Source organism: Quercus lobata, chromosome 2 (assembly GCF_001633185.2).
Source record: "Quercus lobata isolate SW786 chromosome 2, ValleyOak3.0 Primary Assembly, whole genome shotgun sequence".
NCBI classification, from domain to species: Eukaryota; Viridiplantae; Streptophyta; class Magnoliopsida; order Fagales; family Fagaceae; genus Quercus; species Quercus lobata.
Window position 1 is genome coordinate 61705296 of NC_044905.1, and position 21206 is coordinate 61726501.

A 21206-nucleotide genomic window follows, 5' to 3' on the forward strand; every position below is an offset into this window, starting at 1 on the left:
GTAATATATTAGGATGTTTCTAGTCAAAAACCAAATTATTCCACTAAATTCTTTGATTCTTTAATTTTTGAAATGGGTTATTGATGTTGGGCTTGTTTATCGAGTTGATTGTGTGATTGGTTTGGTTTTTTTGGGGTCTAAGAGATTGTTTTGATTTAATAAACATTTCATATAAAAGCAATGGGTTTCTCTTTTATCAGACATAATGAAATATGTGGATGTAATTGTTAGAAAAAAAGGGGAAAAAAATATGTGGATGTTCTTCATGAATAACTTACTAAGTGAATAATCTGTGTTTGTATATCAGTTGTTCTTAATAAAACAAAAGGTTCAAGTACTTTGGTGCTTCCATGAATTCCATGTTATGTCTCTATATTTTGTACATCGTATATAAGTGTGAGACTGTTATATATTCGGATTTTTTGGATTTTTATGTTTGATTCTTAGTTTCTTTTATTGGGGTAAGGGGTTTGAGGAAAAAACATACGCATTGGTAGACAATCTACACTGCATTGCATTGCTTGGTAAAGTGTCTTAAGTGTTACTACCATACTTTTGCTAAAGGTCACAATATGTGAAGATTCTCCTTATAGACCCTTTGTTGACTATCTTGTTTTCTATTCAAAAAGAAGCAAATTTAATTAATGCTAAGTGATGTGAGACTGATTTTGATGTGATTTTTTAAGGAAAGATTGTCTTTGGATGTTGAAAATTTACATGAGGGGTTCCTCATTTAATTATGTAGAGTTGTTCTTGTCCTTGTGTGATTGCAATGGTTGTAAATTTTAGGAAATTTCATGATGTACATTCATACTATGGTAAACTTATTTAGGCCTATATTATATTAAATTCTATGCCTTTGTTCTGTAAGATGAAAATAAATTGCATTTATGGGGGTGTAACATAAAAGTTTGTAGTTACTTGTTTAAAATACTCATGGACTCACAGTGTAGGCAACAACCATGAACAACCTTTCCTTCAACACCTTCTTATTGGGAGAGGAGGTGCCATTTGTTCTAGAACTCTTTGGCGATGTGTTTCTTCTTTCTATTAGGAATAAATGAAGTCATATCATGCATTGTAGTCTAATGCAGTCTACTTCTATTATTTCTGTTTTTATAAGTTCATTTTTCATATATCCAATTTCTTGTCATCTATGCGTTTTGTGCCTTATACTTGATAGATTTATCTCATCTAATATTAATTATGCATTTAAAACAAATCCTACATATTGGATATTTGTTAGAATGTAAAAATTGTGAGCATTAAATATTACCTTTAAATCATGATTCAACATTTTCTAACAGACGAGGCAATTATTAATGGAGGGCTATTTTTGTTGTTGTTTCCCTCTTTCCTTTTTTTTTTTTCTTTTTTTTTTTTACAAGTATTGTTGTTGTTAATAATAATTAGTTACATGCAGCATTGTATTTCATTCATATTACATTTTTCTGCTTTTGTTTTTGTTTCTTTTTTGTTATGTTATGTAATGTGTTATATTTCATTCATATCAACTTGTTTTTTTACTTGTCATTGTGCTTATACACTTGTTTTTATTTTACACTTTGACAGTTGAAATGGCAAGGCGAAAAGCAAATTTGTGCACACGTTCCAAGAGCGTAACCGTGGAAAGAGCTTCTACAGAACATGTGGATCAAGAAATGAACCAAGAAATGCACGAAGCTTCTACGCAAGGTATGGGTTTACAACTTAACATCAAATTTGCTATTAGTTTGCTTAAAAATTCTATTAAAAAAGAAAAGAAAAAGGAGCAGCCTCTATGTCTCAGCCCCTGCCCTATATGTCTCATGATGGTTGTTGTCATATATTCTTTAATTGCTACAAAACTATTCCTTGATATCTTTCTATGGTAGAACTGATTTATATATATATATATATATTTTTTTTTTTTTTATACAAGATAAAATTTCTACTTTAGCCTAATCTAAATATATATATATATAATGTGTGTGTGTGTGTGTGTGTGTGTGATAGAATTTCTACTTTAGCCTAATCTAAATATATATATATATATATATATATGTGTGTGTGTGTGTGTGTGTGTGTGTGTGTGAAGCTCCCTCCTAGAGACTTAAACCCTGACCCTTACCCCCCCACACCTCACAAGCATTTATGCTTGTGGAGTAACCACCGCACCAAGGTTACGTGGTGGTTATATTCTTTAATTGATTTGGAGGATATTATTCAAATTGTTAGTGTATCAAATCACTCTCAGAATGCTTTGCTTTATTTATTTATTTTTAAATAATTATTTTAAGCCTCTTGCATTATATAAGGAGTTTTTTTTATCCTTTTATTGCATAGATTGGGAAAAAATTTTATGCTGCTTAATTTTTTCCTGGAGCTATTGTTTTTTGTTTCAATAATTTGTATTAGGATTGTGAATTCATTTTTATATGATTCTCAACTTTGATTAGATTAAGAGGTTAGTCTAAGATGAGGAGCACAGTGAAGTTTACTTAAGTTTTTTTTTTTTTTTTTTAATAAATTGTGTTACTGTTGCATGTCTGAAACTTCAAGGTCAGATATTAAAGGATACTTGATGAAAACTACCTATGATATGGCCACTGGTTGCTTCTTGGCTCTCACTCACGACATAAATTGAAATAAAAATCTCATGTAGAGTCTAACTCATCACTAATCATACCCTAGTCATGCTATGTCTCTATTGGTGTTGTATTGATTACATGCTTAGCATAGCATAAGACAATCTTCCATTACAATACAATTAGAATGAGGTTTAGAACTTAGCTATTTTCAGGCTGTATATTGGTATGTCTCATTTCCAGTTGGTGTATAATCTCCTAGCTTGAACTAATTTCTATAAGTGCTCTAAGGAGCAGACTCTACCACAACATCAGCACATATGTATCAATCATATTTGCAAATTTAATAAGCAAAACACATATCCATAAGTAAATTAAAACAGCACATGCAAATTTTGTTTCATATATATTTACTTACTTTAACAATATTGTCTCATTTAAATTTTAGATGTGCAGCCACCTATACGTGCCACTCGCGGGCCAAGCAAGTGCTTGGATGTTTGGGATCTTCCCAACGACCGAGTAATTGGGTTGCTGCTATAAAGCATGCATTAGTCGGTTGATGAAGGGGCGAGGGCTTTCATTGGTTTATTGGGGACGATTGCACGAAAACCCCATATGTGCCCGATAAGATATCTGAATTGGAAGGACATGCCAGAAGAACTTAAAGAAGAGTGTTGGCGTCTTGTAGAGGTAAACCAGGAATTTATAATACTTGTAATTATGACATTTTAACATGCTTGTTACAGTTCTAATTCTAACTCAACTATTTGATTGTAATTTGCTAACTTAACTATTTAATTGTAGCGAAAATACGTCGTCCCTACTAATCCTACTACATATGCGGGTTTGAAGACATTTACCTTACAAGAAATTGGGAAGGCTTGGAGGGATCACAAGTGTAGGCTGAAAACGGCTCATTACATACTGCATCCAAGAAACAAAGCACGGGTGAAGAGCAACCGACCCAAAGGATGCATACCAGAAGATTGGGATGTTCTTGTTGACCATTGGTATACTGAGGATGCAGTGGTATGTTGCTTAGAGCTCTCTCTCTTTTCATTTTTGAATATTAGTATCCTAACAACTTATACAGAAGTATTTTGTGCTTGCTTTTGTTTGGCTAAGTATTGATACCATTTAAGATAAGTAATTAAGGTTTTATATTTGAGTTAAAGTTCTAAGTTTGTCATTTTCTTGGGTAAAAGAGAAATTTTTGAGGTTAGTTTAGTTAAAATGCTAGAGAGGCTGACGTGAATGTTCTAAAGTTTTTTTTTTTTTTTTTTTTTAAAAGAAAGATGTAGGAAGACTAAATTTTGAATTTGAAATAAAGTCAAACAAATAAAATAGTTTCACAAATGTATATTTGTATTGATGAATATGTGATACAATTCTCTGTGATTACAAAAGAGTGATCCTCTGATTCGATCTCCTTGAAAGATTTTTTTTATTAGAATTGTGGTAATGTGATTTTGATTCAAACACAAAATATCCTTCAATTTGGCTGAAGAATGGATCAAAGATCTTTGAAACGGAATTACAATGAATTTCTGGCTATGAACTGGTTGGAAATTCTTCGTTCTTCACGTTCTTCGTGTTCTTCGTGCATTCTTCTTCTTTGAAGGTTTATGGTGGAAATTCTTCGGGGCTTTGGAGGCTTGAATTCATAGAGCTTCAACAATTTCTGGTTTCTTGAAGTTTCTTGAGGCTTTTGAGCTTAATTTCAACAAACTTTAAGATCTAGGCAGGTAGTTTGGATGATTCTGCTTCGAATGTTTTTTTGTGTTTGAGGTTGAAGTTCTTGAAGTTTCTAGAGACTTCAGAGCTTGATTCCAGTAGAGCTTCTGTACTTCTGAATCTTCTTTGATGCTGCATGTGCTCTAGATGTCTTGGTGTCTTCCAAGATCTCTCCCAAGATGTCTTGGTGTGTTGAAATGCTTTAGGAAGGCTTCTATTTATATAAGTTTGGGGGTGGGTAAGTGACACGTGGTGAAATCTGATTGATGACATGTGTCATAGTCTGATTGGAGGAGTTTTAAGAATTTTTCTCCAAGATACATGGCATCTTTTGATTGGCCGAAATGTCTTGATTTTCAATGTGACACATGTCAACACCCGATTAGACTACTAATGTCATTGCTTACACGCACTGGGCTGCTTATGTTATTGCTTACACGCACTGGACTGCTTTTGTTATTACTTACACGCACAGATGTGTGATTGGTTTTTACATACTTTTTATGTCTTTATTTCAACAATACTTGACAATTTTCAGTTGGTTTCTGAATAGTGATAATAAAACTTAGTGGCAATACATAGCGCTTTATAATTGATCATACTTTGTGGACTTGGTAATATAATGTGTCAGCTTGTGATAGGTCGAGAATTTTCCCTCTCTACAAAAGAATTATGTTGAAATTGTTAATTTCACTACGAGAAACTGTTTAAATTTTCTCTTAAACTTCCATGAATCAAGATAATCGAAATTAACAAAATTTGGTGCAGCTAGTTACCGTTAGTACCTTCCACAAATTGCTTTTTAGTGTTGGCCATTTTAGCGAGTGAAAATAGCTGTACGAATTTAAGGACATAAATATACATGTATCAATAATCAGCCTATAGAATTTCTAGATTTAGAAAATAAATAGAATTCACCCTGAAATGTGATTCAGGTTCACAATCAAATACCAAATACTATCAGTTCCGTTATTTACGATAATAAATTTTTAAAAAATCGGATACTTCCAAAATTCAGACAGAATCTCTGTATCCCCATTGGAAGATCCCCCAAACCCAAAAAATTAAAATTAAAAATAAAATAAATAAAACACGTGCCTACTACTTAGCGACAGTTGTATAAAGCCGGGGCCCACTATCTAGCCCTTTGTGAGATCTAACACTCTCAATACTATCCACACGCCGCCACTCTCTCCTTCTGTCAATTCTCTCTCTCTCTCTCTCTCTCTCCCTCTCAGAAAATGGCTTCGGCTACTTCACTGTTTTACTCTTCTCTCACTCCTAAACCCAAACTGGTTTACCAAAACCCCGTACCCAAACACCGCCCTTCACTACTTATTGTATCCAGCGCCACCAACGACAACAACTCGGCTCCGCCGACGGCTTTGAAAAAGCGCCGCCCCGCCGACGAGAACATCAGGGAGGAGGCGCGGCGGCACCGACTTGTTGACGGCGGATCCCCCTCTGAGTTCAGCGCCAAGTACGTCCCGTTCGGCGCGGGGAAGTACTCGGCCGAGTCGTACTCGCTCGACGAGATCGTGTACCGAAGCAACTCCGGCGGGCTCCTCGACGTCCAGCACGACATGGACGCGCTGAAGAGGTACGACGGCGCGTACTGGAGGTCGCTGTTCGACTCGCGCGTGGGGAAAACCACGTGGCCGTACGGCTCCGGCGTGTGGAGCAAGAAGGAGTGGGTACTACCGGAGATCGACCCGGACGACATCGTTTCGGCCTTCGAAGGAAACTCCAACCTCTTCTGGGCCGAGCGTTTCGGCAAAGAGTTCTTGAACATGAACGAACTTTGGGTTAAGCACTGTGGAATCAGCCACACCGGTAGCTTCAAAGACTTAGGCATGACCGTCTTGGTCAGCCAAGTGAACCGCCTCCGCAAACTCAATCGACCGGTCGTCGGAGTCGGCTGCGCTTCCACCGGCGACACGTCGGCAGCTCTATCGGCGTACTGCGCCTCCGCCGGAATTCCCTCCATAGTCTTCCTCCCGGCGAACAAAATCTCCATCGCGCAATTGGTTCAGCCGATCGCCAACGGCGCCTTCGTCCTCAGCATCGACACCGATTTCGACGGCTGTATGAAGCTGATCCGAGAGGTCACGTCGGAGCTGCCGATTTACCTGGCCAACTCGCTGAACAGCTTGCGACTCGAGGGTCAAAAAACCGCGGCGATCGAGATTTTGCAGCAATTCGATTGGGAAGTTCCGGATTGGGTGATCGTACCCGGTGGCAATCTCGGTAATATCTACGCTTTCTACAAAGGCTTCAAAATGTGCGAGGAATTAGGGCTCGTCGATCGAATTCCTCGCCTCGTGTGCGCCCAATCGGCGAACGCCAATCCTCTCTACTTGTACTACAAGTCAGGGTGGAAGAATTTCAAGCCTGTAACCGCGAATTCAACGTTTGCAAGTGCGATACAGATCGGAGACCCGGTTTCGATCGAGAGAGCAGTGTACGCGCTCCAGAATTCGGATGGGATCGTGGAGGAGGCCACGGAGGAGGAGCTGATGGACGCGATGGCGCAGGCCGATTCGACCGGGATGTTCATCTGCCCTCATACTGGTGTGGCATTGACGGCTCTGATTAAGCTGAGGAAGAGTGGCGTGATTGGGGCTAATGATAGGACTGTGGTGGTTAGCACTGCTCATGGCTTGAAGTTTACGCAATCGAAGGTCGATTACCATTCTAAGGCCATCGACGGTATGCAATGCCGGTTCGCGAACCCGCCCGTGCAAGTGAAGCATGATTTTGGAGCGGTTATGGACTTGCTGCAGCAGTATTTGAAGAAAGGTCCCAAAGTATGAGAGTGAGCGAGCATTGTAAGTGTTTATGTTTTTTTAGCACTTGTGTTTGTTTTGTGTTTAATCATGAGGCACGTATGCATTTTTTGGAGTTAGTAGAATTACTCTGTTTATGGATCAAATTCTATTATACTACAATTAGCTAAAAATTTTGTGCGCTAAAATTCTATGATAGCTTACATTTATTGATTTATTTGGCTTCAAAAGGATAATGTGGATAACTGTATTTAGAAATTGATATTTTGAAAAAAAAAAAAAAAACTGTATATAAGTTGACATCTATGATTTTGAGAGACTACTAAAGTTAACAAGATCTGTGCCTATAATTCTGGAGACACAATATATTTTATAATTTTATTTTCGTAGTTGTTAAGGTGGGATGTTATGATTTATACTAATAAAAGCTGTATCGGTAATGGACTTGTCTTAAAATAATATTGCTCTAATTATAAAATTGTGACATCAATTATTATGAAAAATCTTTGTATTCTTGACCGTGCTTTTGAATTGAGAATCGTCCACATGCATGGGGTGGTTTACAATGTGATGTTTAAGGTGGTGGTGTCATTTCATCATTGCCTTTAGAAGTTCCTCCAACATTTTCCCATATGTATGGCGTGGTTTACTTTATTGTCCGTTGTGGTGGTGGTGTCGTTTCATGTAGTTAAAGTTTGTCTTAGAATGGAACATGAGGACGTGGCAGAACTTAGAAATGAAAAGCATTTTCATCAGCAATGGCTTAGGAATGCCTTGTTTTATGATTTTCCTTTGTTCTTTCTTTTGACATATGAGAGGGAAAATGCTTCTTTTTTTTTTTTTTAATATTAAATTCATACCAAAATTCTTGTAACTTAATGTGTGAATATCCTGAAAAAAGTTCCTATCAATCACCAGTTACTATACAGTATAATCTATGAACAAAGGAAGTTCTGTTCAGTTTTGTAGTCTTGGATTTCAAATTTTGGATTTAGACATGCACTGTAAAAGAACGCAGCAACTTTTTTTGCTACCAGTTTTTTGTTTTTCTGTTGTTTTTGTTTTTGTTTTTACTTGCGTTTTTGCTTTAACACCAAAAACAAAATGCAGAAAACGTTTCAGGTGAAACAAATATAGCCTGAATTGCAGAGGAAAGCAGCAACTTTTGCAGTAAAGAAGCAGGCAAAGTTTTTCTTGTTTCTATTTTTGGAAAAGGTTTATACCTAAATTTTGACTTGTGAAACCCCAAGAATATTTGTCCAAATAAATTCCGTACTGTGAGTCTGACTTCGAAGATGTGTTCACTCAAAGTTATTTTTCTCCACTACAGTTTTGCACGCTTTTGCTAAAAAAGTATTGGGGATGATGATGATCAGCAAAATCAGGCCATGGAACATGCTTATTTCTGTTGTGTACAGTTATTTTTTGTTTTCAAGGTATCCCAGGGATGTTAATTATTGTTTTTATTTTACATTTATTAATCTTTTTGTTATGCTTAACAAGTAAATTTTCTTTACGAAAAAATTTGTGGAAAAAAAAAGTGGAAGAGCTAACACAACAAAACTACGAATCTTGACCCTATAGGACCCATAGTTCATTTTCCTTTTGCCTGACTTTCCGCTTTGGGACCATAGCAACTATGATCATAATGCATGTGTATACATTGATTACATTCTTGTAGTTGGCTATGAGCTCAGAGAGAGTCTGCTCAGTGTTTACAATGATCAAAAATCAAAATTCAAAAGTAGTACAAAGAGAAGACATCATGGGAGGAAGGTGTAAAAAAGGGTTGAAGGAAGAAATTATTTTAGAAAGTACTGAATTTCAATGGAACTCCCTTCCGAGGGAAAATTCTATTACACACAAAGACCAAAATGAACTGAACTCGAGACTTTAAGTCATAATTTTAAACTTGAAATCATGACTTAAAGTCACGTATTTAGTTCATTTTGAGCAGTGTATGAATCCACAGTGTGTAAACACGATCCTTTCACCCTAAATTTAACAGAGATCATCATTTGGTCGTTCTTTAGGCTAAGGGTGAAAAGCCCTTGACTAATCAAGTGCTTCTACGTTGTCTCCAACTGAGTTGCTTTTAAATTGATGAATCTACATATGTTGATACAGCCAAAGTAGAAATTTGGTTGTTTAATTTAAGTTTAGGAAATGTTAATAGATACCCTAAATACATTGATTTTAAAAATATTTTTAAAAGCTTTTTTTAAGGGAAAAGGAAAAGGCAATTGATTTTCTTGACAACTTTTTCATGAAAATTTTATTAAAACTTTTTTAAAATAATCCATTAACAAATATTTTAATGGTATTTATTAACAAAACCCTTTAAGTTAATTCATATATAAGTTTATTGATCAAAAACAATGTTGAGGGTCATTTGTGGAAGCCCAAGCAAGCAGACAGAAAGTCCAATAATGAGGGCAACAAAGAATTGACAAAATAGATAGCAAAAACTCATTAGGTCCAAGCGGCAGGAATAATCGATCACAGGCCCAACAAATAAACAAATGGGTCTTTAAGAGGCAAGCGAGCTCAAAGAAGTTAGGAAAGAAAGAAATAGCATCCTATGGGCAGTGTATGAGGTAGAAAAGTGAGAAAGGGTCATCGCAGGCTCAAGGCAATGAAAACTAAGAGAGTAAGGGATTTATGGCAGGCCCATGAACCCCAAAGATAAGAATAAGGTTATTGGGCCGGGGAAACCCAATAAAATTAGTAAAATGCCCATGGGAGTGTGGAATTAGCAAACGGGTCGAGGAAGCCCAAAGAAAGCAATCGGGGCGTGGATGTCCAAAGGAAAGCCCAAAGGGACATAGGAACCTATAAGTAAAAGCAAAACAGTGTCCATGACAGGTCACTAAGAAAAGAAATAAACGGTTGGTCCAAAAGAGGTCCAGCGGGATTAAGTTATTACGGCAAGAATAACAGTCCAACGTTGCAAGAAATAAAGAAAATCAAGAGTGGACCAAAAGAAATGTAAGGCCCATCATCAGAAAAAGCCCAGCTCTTGAATGGAGCGGGAAACCAAAGAAAAGCCCACATAAAAAGTCAGAAAACACGGACGGAGAGCCTCCAGATCACGGCAAATGCATGAGCAGCAGGCAGACTCTTGGACGTATTTGAAAGGAAAGCACGCGCAAGACCCAGGCACCACCAGCCTGTACCCAGCCAATATAGGATGTGGTGGGGCCATGGGCCAAAGGTAAGAGGTAAGGGGGGTATGGTTTGGTGGTGGGGAAAGGGGAAAAGATCTATTTTGCGACTCCTGCCTAAGCCCTTTTAGGAGGTACGTCCCACTGGGATGACAGACCACCCAAAAGAGGCAAGTTTGAGGGGGAACCGTTGAGTGCATGCCTTGAGAGTAGAGAGAGAGAGCATTTATATCGTGGAAAGAAAGAAGTGCTACGGTAGACTGAGAAACGAAACAAACCTGTCTCTGTTTGACAAGGGTGAATGTCGCACAGACCTGGTGGTCGGCAAGTACGCCTAGACTAGACAAAGGCAGTTAAGGAGCAAAATGGTAAAACCTTGGTCACGGCAGGCACTATAAAAAGGCCATTGCCGTGCCCTGAGAGAGGAACAAAAAAACAGAGCATTTACGGAGTAAAAAGAAAAACAGAGAAAAAAGAAGAGAAAAAAAGATAAGAAAGAAAAACAGAGAAGAAAAGAGAGTAAACTAAGGAAAAAAGAGAGAGATAGTTCAAGGGGCATGCACCAGTAGATCGGTTTCCCTCTCTCCCCCTTCAAATCCTGCTCTCTTCCAAAACGTAACAAGGATTATTTATGGGCAATAACCATTCAGTTTTGACTCCCTCAAATCCATTAATCCCCACGGCAGGATCTTTTTTCTGGGAGATTATTTGCATTAAGAAGAGACGTTCTCCCCTCTTTGGCCTTACTTCGGCAGACTAAACTTAAAACTTGATTTATGCCCATTTGATTAGTTCGTATTATTTACTTTCTCTGTGAATGACATTATCACAACTGTAATCATACTTTATGCTTTCTAAATAGGGATTACATATCCATTTATTTAAATTGTCAGAATACTCTGTTTTGATTATTATTATTCTATCTGCCTGCTGTAACTCGTCTGAAACAGTTCTGCTTGCCGTAAGCTTATTCCTGACAGACAAGGCATAAGTTTGTGCACAAATCAGCCCAAGTTGAGTTACAATTGGACCGGTCCCAACTCCCTTACTTAGAAAACATCAAGGCCCATTACCGCAGGAGGCAGCCCAGCCCAGCCCAACACACAATACACAAAAAAGGCCCCCACAAACAATAACAAAAAAATTGATTTTTTTAATTATAGAAATACTATGTCGACAACATTTCCATAAAAAATTTTAAATGATAAATTGTTATTAGTATGCAAAAAAGTAATTTCAGTAGTAAGTTCAAATTAGAATCAATAACAACTTACTATCTATGATTTATTGTAAAAGTATTGTGAAAATATTGTAAATGTAACACTCTTCTTCTTTTTTTTCTTTTTTCTTTTTTTAATTTAATATTTAGCTATATAGCTTGACCTAAAATCTTAAGCTTATGAGTTTGAATTCATCGATGTTATATTAACCAATTTTTTTTTAATCATTATTATAACTTAAGCCTATGAATTTGAATTCAACTACGATATATTAACCAATCTTTCTTTTCTTATCAATATTATTTGTCAAGCTCTCTTTTCTTATCCTTATTATTTGACGTGATTTCACCCACTCTAGGCTACCCAACAAAAATGTCCTTGTTTTGATCACCGGCCTTCACAAAAAGGTCCATGTTTTGATCATCGGCTGAAGGCGCAATCAAGCAGGCTACACTAGGCTATACCCAACACGTGAATTCAATCAGAATATCAAATAGGAAGTAAACCAAATATTTTCTTGAAATCAATGTGATAAACAATAGCACAAGAAGTTAGTAACATCTTACAACAAACGCAAATCAAAGTCAACGCCCTACACTTGCTTGCTACTTCAGGAATAATCGTACAGTGATATGCTCTTGTCATCTGATACACTAGCAAGCCGACCAGACCGCACACCAGTCCCTCCTGGTGGTCGAAATGCCACTCCCCAGACCTGGTCTGTATGATTGCTCATTGTCTGCACAGCTGCCCTCATGTTAAGATCCCAAAGCCTCACAGTTCTATCACTTGAACCTGTTGCAAGAGCTTGCCCGTCTGGGCTTACATCCAAACTCAATACCCAACTAGCATGACCTGACATGGCTCCAACCAGGGATTTCTTTTCAGAATCATACATGTGCACATGTGCATCATCTGAGGCTGAAAAGAGTAGGCGAGGTTCAGTAGGGGAGTACACAAGAGACCTCACAGGCATGAAGTGGCCTTCCAAGTGGTGTAAAAATTTGGCACGAGCTACATCAAAAACAGAGATGGTGCCATCCATTGAGCCACAAGCAAGTCGTCTCCCATCAGGACTCCAGGCAACCGACAGGACAAACTTCTTGCTGCCGCTTTTATCAGAGGGCTTGGGACCTTCTGGACGAGGAATAGGTAGAGTGGCAACCAGACCCCATGTGGCAGTGTCCCAAAGGGTGATTGATGCACTACCCCCACCAGCGACTGCCAGAGTAGAACCCTGAAATGGAGCCACAGTCAGAATAAGTTTCAGCCAATGTTCAAATAGATGGGGATGGATTTCTAGTTTACATAGGTTCTAAGGTGTTATTTGAAAGGAAAGAGGCACACTTGTTTCATCCTGTAATACACGGATGCATATCTAAAGCACAATTTGCATATGCTATCTGCACAAAAAGCGAATCAACATTTGTAGACAAGAAAGAATGGCATCAACCAGTGTGTAACCCTTATGTGCTAAAACTGCGTGGTGCTAGTAAACAAGTGCCAGTGGCTAGTCTAGACAAGTCTCTTGTGTCTAGATGACACAACCATCAATGCTCATTATTCTTGTACCCTTGTTAAGTATTTGTGTATCCTTTGATAAAAGGTTCTTTTTAAAGGAGGGGGTGGGGGGAGGGGTGGGGAAATGAGTATTTATGTAATCCTTCGATAAAAATTTCTTTTTGAAGGGGGGGAAAACAGAAAGAATTATTTTGGCATGTATTATCTTAAGAACATACACTCAAGAACACAAAAAGACAAACTAGAATACAAACATAAACATACTAAAAAGTTGTTGCTTTTCTATATAAAGGACAACTTACAGACACATTCCACTGTCCACAAGTGGGTACAACTTAATCACACAACAAGCACTACTAAAAAGCACTAAAGAGAATTGAAACTCTTGCAGTCACACTAAACTTCTAAAATTGCCAATTATGGAGCCCAACGCTTCCAAAATATAATCTTTAGGCTGCTCATTTCATTTCTTTAGGCAAATTTAAAAATTTTCATTAGTTGAAGAATGGTATTTTAAGAAGCTGGCACAGGAGATGGTACCTCAACATGTTGAAGCAGTCAAGGAGAACTCTAAAAAGAAAATCCGTGACTCTCAACAAGCAGATTTAAAAAGGGCACAAGCAAATGTATTCCTTACAGGTTTTAGCAAACACAAGACGTAAGTGAAAAGCCATTGCACCTAATAAGCACGAACGACATCAAACTACACGACACCAATCAACCATTCAAGCGTCTCTCATGAACTACTTGAGGTTAGCAACAAAAGCCATACTCCACCATATCAGACAAACCGATTGAAATTTTTTCATGAACTCCAATGAGCACGACATCATAACTGAAACCCATTAGCAAAACATCATTGTAACAAGTGGAAGAGTTTCATGTACTTTAGCTAATTGATGCAAGGATTTTGAAAACATGGAATGCAATGAGTACATCAAAATACATGAATTCTTTCCTATGAACCAAGCTTGAGCTCAATTATATCGCCTTTGAGTATAAAAACCGCAACATCAAGAGTCACAACCTTTTTCACAGCTTAACAAGTTGTGCTTCTAAATTTTTCGTTTTCCTAATTCCCAAAAACTAAAATTAAGAACTTGCTACTTTTAACCGTTCCTCTAATTTTCTCAGCAACCAAACAAACATTAAAATAAAATAAGTAAAAAAGAATGGAAGGTTAAAATGGTAAAATAACCTCAGGATTGAAGCGCAATTGCCAGACTTCAGAGGGAGGAGATTCGAGAGTGGCGATGGTGGCGTTGGTATCGACATCGAAGACACGCACGAAGCTGTCGAGTGAGGCCGACGCGCCGATGAGTCCCGAGGGGTGAGCTGCCACGCTGGCCACTCCCAGGCTGTGCCCGGTGTTGGTTCGCTCCAGGACCAGCTCGTCGGAGCCCCATAGCTTAACTGTCTCGTCCAGTGACCCGGTCATCAACAAAGCGGGTCGGGTCTCGGTGGCTGGGACCCACGTGGCCGCCCATACCGACTCGTCGTGGGAGTTCTCGACGGATTTCAGTCCAGCGAGCTTCATTGCAGTAAAAATTCAGAGAGAAGAGCAACCCTAGTCAGAGAGTCACTGTTATTTTTGAAGTGCGTTTGAAGTTTTGGAATCTGGATCCAAATGGGTTTTCTTAAACTTCTCTATAATGGGGATAATCCGATGTGGACTCTGAAGGACTCTTATAGAGCCCAAGCCCAATGGGCCTGGAAAAAATCCTTTGGTTATTACCTGGCCCGAAAGGTGCTGGGATTGACACCATATTTATATTCCAACTTCCAAGACATGCAAAAAGAAGTACGAGGAATGCCTGTTTCTCTGGTGCACTAGGGTTAGGGTTTTATGTCTTACTCAATTGCTTGTAGAATTAAGTCTCTAACCTAGTTTAGGTATCTGTTCCCTTCTACCTTCTATGGGTTGATAGGATGGTCCGTTCGGTGGGTGTAGTGTTTTGTTAGAGTGCTCGATGGTGCAATACCTATTTCGTTCTCAGTTTCTTTGTTTTCAAGGGCTGTAATTCTCATGGCTTCTTTAGACGAGATGTGGGCACGTTTCTCGCTTACGGAAGAAGAAGAGGGGGGGTGCTGAGGTCCCTAAGGAAGAGGAAGAGAGTGTATATCGTTTAGCTGGTCGGTTTTATACGAAGAGGGTTCTTAATGTGGATGCAGTTGCTCACACGTTCAAGCCCTTATGGAGAACAGCCGGTGACTTAAGATTAGAGATATTGGAGAGCATATATTGTTGTTTAAATTTGAGGATGTACTGGATCTTGAGCGAGTGTTGGAGTTTGAACCATGGTCATACGATAAACATCTTATGGCATTTGAACGTGTTTTCGACATCAAGTCGGTGCCATTCCTAGATTTCTCTCGCGCTACCTTTTGGGTTCAGATACACAATATTTTGGAGAGGAGTTTGAAGGTTGAAGTAGGGGAGTTGATAGGTAAGACCATTGGTAGGGTTATCCAAGTTGCCAACCCAGAAGACGACGGCGCTGGTAGTGAGTTTTTAAGGGTTAGAATAAACATTGACATACCCAAACCCTTGCTCTGTTGCTCTAAATTATGCTCAGAGGGGAAACAGGTGGGCTAGGTTGGGCTGAAGTATGAACGGTTACCCAATTTCTGCTACTGGTGTGGCCATGTGACTCATGGAGAGAGGGACTGTGAAGTTTGGCTTCGAGGTAAAGGGTCTTTGAGGAAGGAAGAACAACAGTATGGTGAATGGCTTCGAGCGGAGCCGTTGAAAGGCACTCGCAAAACTGTAGTGGTGGTTACGGGCACTTCACGCAGCCAAGCGCCATGGTGGAAGAAGAGGGATAGCAATAAAGGTCCATCAAAAGAGAATACCGACAACTCTAAGGAGACTCAGTCATCTACTCACTCGGCGGCAAATATAGCTATGGACTATGTTGAGATTTCCAAGACAACATGTGGAAATGGGAGTAACGTGAATAATGTAAGGGGCTTTGGGGTACAAAGCCATGAGGTGAATCATAGCTTGCATGCAAATAAGCCAACCAACAGATTAGAAGAGATAGTGGTGGGGTCAAATTTAAATGATAAGTTGGATGGTTTTGTGGGTGAGACAAATGGGGAAGGTTTGAAGAGGTCTGTGGGTCTTGGTGCTAAGGTAAGGAAGGGTGACATGAGGCCCATGCAAGATTGCACCAACCAAATCACTAACTCTGATTCAGTAGGGTCCACAAGAAAATGGAAAAAACTTCCTAGGGAGGTGGGTTAGTGTAGGGTGTCTCCTTCACTAATGAATGTGGATAGGAGGCCTGTGCTAGATGATTTTGATAGAAATGCTGGTAAAAAACAATGTTTGAGTGGCAGCAACTATTCGAATAAAGAAAATGGTGAGGTGGCAGTTGGGTTCCAGCGCCACTGGGCATTATGAGTTGCCTGAGCTAGAACTGTCGTGGGCTTGGGAACCCATAGACAGAAGATGAGCTGGTTGCGATGGTGCGCAACAAAGATCCCAAGTTGGTGTTTTTGATGGAAACAAAGGTGGAAAAAGTAGTTTTAGAATGTATTGGCCGTAAGATTCAGTTTAGTAATTTGTTTGTAGTCCCCTGTCACAATATTGGGGGAGGGTTGGCTTTGTATTGGCTAGCAGATATGAATGTGGATGTTCAGACTTTCTCAACCAGACATATTGATGCTATCATTGACCTTGGAGCGAATACGCTTGGTGGTTCACAAGTTTTTACAGAGACCCCGAAACTGCCAACCGGGAAAGCTCTTGGTCATTATTGAGACTTCTTAGCTAATGGTTCAATTTGCCTTGGGTTTGTATGGGGGATTTCAATGAGATTTTGTTTGCTGAAGAGAAACAGGGTTGGCTTATTAGACCAGATAGATAGATGCAAGGGTTTAGGGATGCTCTGGACTATTGTAGATTGAGGGATTTGGGCTTCAATGGGTTCCCATTTACTTGGTGCAATAGAAGGCCGAGTGGTCAGAATGTATGGATTCAGTTGGATAGAGGGGTGGCTTCAGTTGAGTGGATTTTGAGGTTCCCTTCAGCTCGAATACATCACTTGGATGATTTTCACTCTGATCACAAACCCTTGTTGCTTTGTTCAAACTCTGAATTTAAAAGGTTCTACAGAAAAGGTAGGCCTTTCCGCATCAAAGCTATGTGGTTGAAGGATAATTCTTGTGAGGGTGTAATTCGGGATTCCTGGGATACTAGACAACCATCTGATTCGATTTGGGGGTTTAATAGAAAAATAATGGCCTGCCAAGAAAACCTCAAAGTTTGGAATCGAACTACATTTGGTCATGTCTGGTTTGCTCTAAAGAGGAAGATGGCTGACTTGAAGGAAACTGAAGAAGGGGATTGTTACAAAACTAATCTAGGCCGTATTCAGATGCTTAGAAAGGAAATTGGTAGCCTCCAGTCTAGGGAAGAATGTATGTGGAAGCAAAGGGCTAGAAACACTTGGTTTAAAGAAGGTGATCGTAATACTGCTTACTTTCATTGCACAGCTAATCAACGGAATAAGAGGAATTTGATTCTAGGATTGGAAGATGACAATGGGGTGTGGGTAGAGGATGAAGCCGATTTGGGTGGTGTGGTAGAGGGGTACTTTAAGAATATCTTTTCCACCTCAAACCCCTCTAGATTGGATAGAATTTTAAATGGAATCCCGTATCCTGTGAATGTTGATGTGGATCCGTGTGTGGGGGGTGAGTTTCAAGCTTTTGAAGTGAAGCAAGCTCTCGACCAAATGGCTCCAAATACTGCCCCTGGCCTTGATGGTATGTCGCCCATTTTCTACAAATCTTTTTGGCACATTGTTGGTGAGGATGTAATTGCAGTTGTTCTCCAAGCCTTGAATTCAGGTATTGTCTCAAAATCCCTTAATTCCACATTTATCTCTCTGATTCCCAGAGTTAAAAACCCTAAGAAAGCTTCAGAGTTTCGACCAATAAGTCTATGCAATGTTGTTTATAAATTAATTGCAAAAGTGGTGGCTAACCAGTTGAAAAAGTTTTTGGCTAAAATGATTCCAGATTCCCAAAGTGCATTCTTATCAGGGCAGTTGATCATTGACAATATTTTAGTGGCTTTTGAGACCCTTCACTTTCTGAAAAGGAAGACTCAAGGGAATTTGGGGTATATGGCACTTAAACTGGATATGAGTAAAGCGTATGACAGGGTGGAATGAGTTTTTTTGGAAAGAATAATGCGTCACCTGGGTATTGAGGATAGGTTGATCAAAATTATTATGCCTTGTATGCAATCTGTTTCTTATGCAGTTCTTCTCAATGGGCAGCCGGTGGGCAATATAAACCCACAAGGGGCTTCGCTAAGAGGATCCCCTGTCTTCATACTTGTTCCTGTTATGTGCTATGGGGCTGCAGAGCTTGATTCATCAAGCTGAAGTGGATGGGCATATTCGAGGGGTGGCTATCTATAGAAATAGTCCTAAAGTTTCCCACTTATTCTTTACAGATGATAGTGTGTTGTTTTGTAGAGCTACAGAGGCTGAATGCAATAGAATATTGGAGATTTTGGAGGTGTATGAGAGAGGGTCTGGTCAAAAGATAAATAGAGAAAAAATGAACTTATTTTTCAGTTCGAACACTCCTTTGCCCTTACAAGAGCAGATCCAGCAACTCTTAGGTGTCCCAGCAATCCGGCAGTATGAAAAGTATCTGGGGTTACCAGCTTTAGTAGGCCGAGCAAAAAAAACAAAGCTTTATCTTCCTAAAAGAGAGGGTTTGGAAGAAACTGCAGGGGTGGAAAGAGAAGTTGTTGTCTCAAGCAGGAAGGGAAGTCCTCATTAAGGCTGTCATTCAAGTTATCCCAACCTACACCATGAGTTGTTTTAAACTTCCCAAGGGTTAGTTAGGGAGCTTGAAAGCCTTATCTGAAAGTTTTGGTGGGGTTACAGTAGTGATTCAAGAAAGGTGCATTGGGTATGTTGGGGAAAGCTTTGTGAAGCGAAAGAGGTGGGTGGAATGGGCTTCAAAGAAATTGAAAAGTTCAATGGCGCTCTCTTAGCAAAACAGGTTTGGAGGATGATTAATAACCCAGGGTCGCTTTGCTTTCAAGTGTTTAAAGCTAGATTTTTTCCAAATTGTTCAATTTTGGAAGTAAAAGATTCCATAGCCAGATCCTATGCTTGGAAAAGAATTCTTAGTGCGAGAGATGTTATCCGGAAAGGCATGGTTTGGAGAATCGGTGATGGCCAATCTGTGCAGGTAAAGGAAGATAAATGGCTGCCTAAAAGAGATAATAGTTCCATCATTTCACCCCTTCCTACTATTCTGCTTGAGACAAGGGTTAGTTCCCTCATTGAAGCTGACCGGAGAGAATGGAAAACAAAGGTGATTCAAGAGCTGTTTCTGCCTAGTGAGGCATCGGTGATTATGGGAATTCCATTGAGCTTGAGGAATACAGAGGACCGGGTTATATGGGCCTACACACCTTCAAGAGTTTACTCCATAAGTAGCGCATACAAGCTGCTAACTGATAGAAATGTGCAAGGCAGCTCTAACCGTGAGCCACAAAGACGTTTTTCGAAGGGAATATGGGAGCTTCGAGTTCCTCATAAAATCAAGCACTTTGTTTGGAGGGTCTGTCACAATGCTCTTCCAACAAGGTGTAATCTGGTTCGACGGAACATAATCAATTTAGAGGTGTGTGAGTTGTGCAATGAAGGCCAGGAGGATGTGTTACACGCTTTATGGAAGTGTCAGGTGGTGGAAAGTGTTAGGAGCTGTCACAGTTGGGCCCAACAAGTTGTGAACCCTCCTCCCCTAACCTTTTGCGATTTATTTGATCGTTTTGTGCAGGTAACGGATGATTTCAGGAAGGAAATCTTTGCAGTAGTTGCTTGGTGTCTATGGAACTGGCGAAATGCCCTTCACTTTGGGCGTTAAGTGCAACCTATTACAAACATTAACCTGTTGTCTAGTAACCTGCTACAAGAGTTCTTGGCGGCCCAGGAAGATGAAGCTCTGACAATTCACTCACCTGTGATCCAATACCAATGGAGACCTCCAGAGCATGATCACTTCAAAGTAAATTTCGACACAACTGTGTTCAAGTCACTTAATTTGGCTGGTTTCGAGGTTGTCATCTGAGATTGGTGTGGAGATGTAGTGGCAGCTCTGTCTATGCCAATTGCTCTATCCTTGACAGTTGCGGATTTGGAAGCCCTTGCGTGTCGCTGTGCAGTGATGTTTGCTGCTGAAAAGGACCTGCAAAATGTTATCTTCGAAGGAGACCCAGTTTCAGTTATTATTGCTATTGTCCAAGAAAACCCGATTCTGACTTCATATGGAGATATTATTGACGACATCCGCTCCTTAGTCTCTGTTTTCCAGTCTTTTCAATTTGTTTTTGTTCATCGATCTTGTAATGTGGTTGCTGATGCGTTAGCTAAGAAGGCCAAATGTTTGGCCAGGTATCAGGAATGGTTGGGTGACTTACCTACAGACATTTCCCAGTTAGTTGATTTTGATGTTCCTTGAAGCATTCTTTTAAATTCAATAAAGTCCCAGTCAGATTGGCTGGTTTCTTAAAAAAAAAAAAAAAAAAACTTCCAAGACATGCCATTGTCGATCACATCTCCACGAGACTCTCAAATGAAGTCGATTCAAGCCTTAACGAGACCATCCCAACATTACAAATCAAGGAATCCCCTTAGCTTAATAATCAAACTCATTTAGAACCTGATATAAGTGTTAAAGAAAAGTCTTTTTACCTATCAAATCAACATTTATTATTCAAATGGTTATACCAAGGACAAACCCTTTTGCATTAAATGTAAAAGAACAAATTCCCCACTATACATCATTAGGGCAAGCACCTTGGAAATTTGTTCTCTTAATCGACCTAATGGCAATGATGTATTGTTTAAGTTCCCCACTTCATGGGGAATTAGTCACCAACCTCACCAAAGAAAAATCTATAAATACCACCATAATTATAAACAAAAAATTTAAAGAAAAACGAAAAAGAAAAAGAGATATGTTCATAGAGAAAAACATATCACACATTTAGAGCGGCACTACACCAATGTCATTTGATAATGTGTTTCCTTCTTATCTTCCAATGCTCCTATTTGGATGATTGGCTCATTGATTTTCCTTGCACCATTAGATTTAATTTTTAGAGTACTTTTGTTCAAGCCCAAGGTTGATCATAATTCTATAACTTAGTTTTCTCAAAGGTAGAAAGGTGTG

The 21206-nt window shown here is 39.2% G+C and overlaps 2 protein-coding genes across 2 annotated transcripts; one reads left to right on the forward strand and one right to left on the reverse strand.

Annotated features, from left to right (window-relative positions):
- The first annotated feature begins 5458 nt into the window (after window positions 1-5458).
- Window positions 5459-8410, forward strand: LOC115976068 (threonine synthase 1, chloroplastic-like). The gene is made up of 2 exons (XM_031097161.1): window positions 5459-7132; window positions 8201-8410. The coding sequence occupies exon 1, from the start codon at window positions 5546-5548 to the stop codon at window positions 7115-7117; it is 1572 nt and encodes a 523-aa protein (XP_030953021.1). The 5' UTR covers window positions 5459-5545; the 3' UTR covers window positions 7118-7132; window positions 8201-8410.
- A 3540-nt stretch (window positions 8411-11950) lies between these two features.
- LOC115976069 (WD repeat-containing protein VIP3) lies at window positions 11951-14633 on the reverse strand. Its single transcript, XM_031097162.1, has 2 exons — window positions 14194-14633; window positions 11951-12711 (listed from the first exon to the last, which is right to left on the reverse strand). Exons 1-2 carry the CDS (start codon window positions 14530-14532, stop codon window positions 12085-12087), a joined length of 966 nt encoding a protein of 321 aa, XP_030953022.1. The 5' UTR covers window positions 14533-14633; the 3' UTR covers window positions 11951-12084.
- Window positions 14634-21206: the final 6573 nt, after the last annotated feature.

Bases quoted from the DNA above. Each gene is read 5' to 3' on its own strand.
- LOC115976068 (XM_031097161.1), top strand. From the start codon at position 5,546: ATGGCTTCGGCTACTTCACTGTTTTACTCTTCTCTCACTCCTAAACCC.
- LOC115976069 (XM_031097162.1), bottom strand. From the start codon at position 14,532: ATGAAGCTCGCTGGACTGAAATCCGTCGAGAACTCCCACGACGAGTCG. The intron at 12,712-14,193 runs GTTATTTTACCA...GCTCCATTTCAG, and splicing joins AATTGCGCTTCAATCCTGAG to GGTTCTACTCTGGCAGTCGC.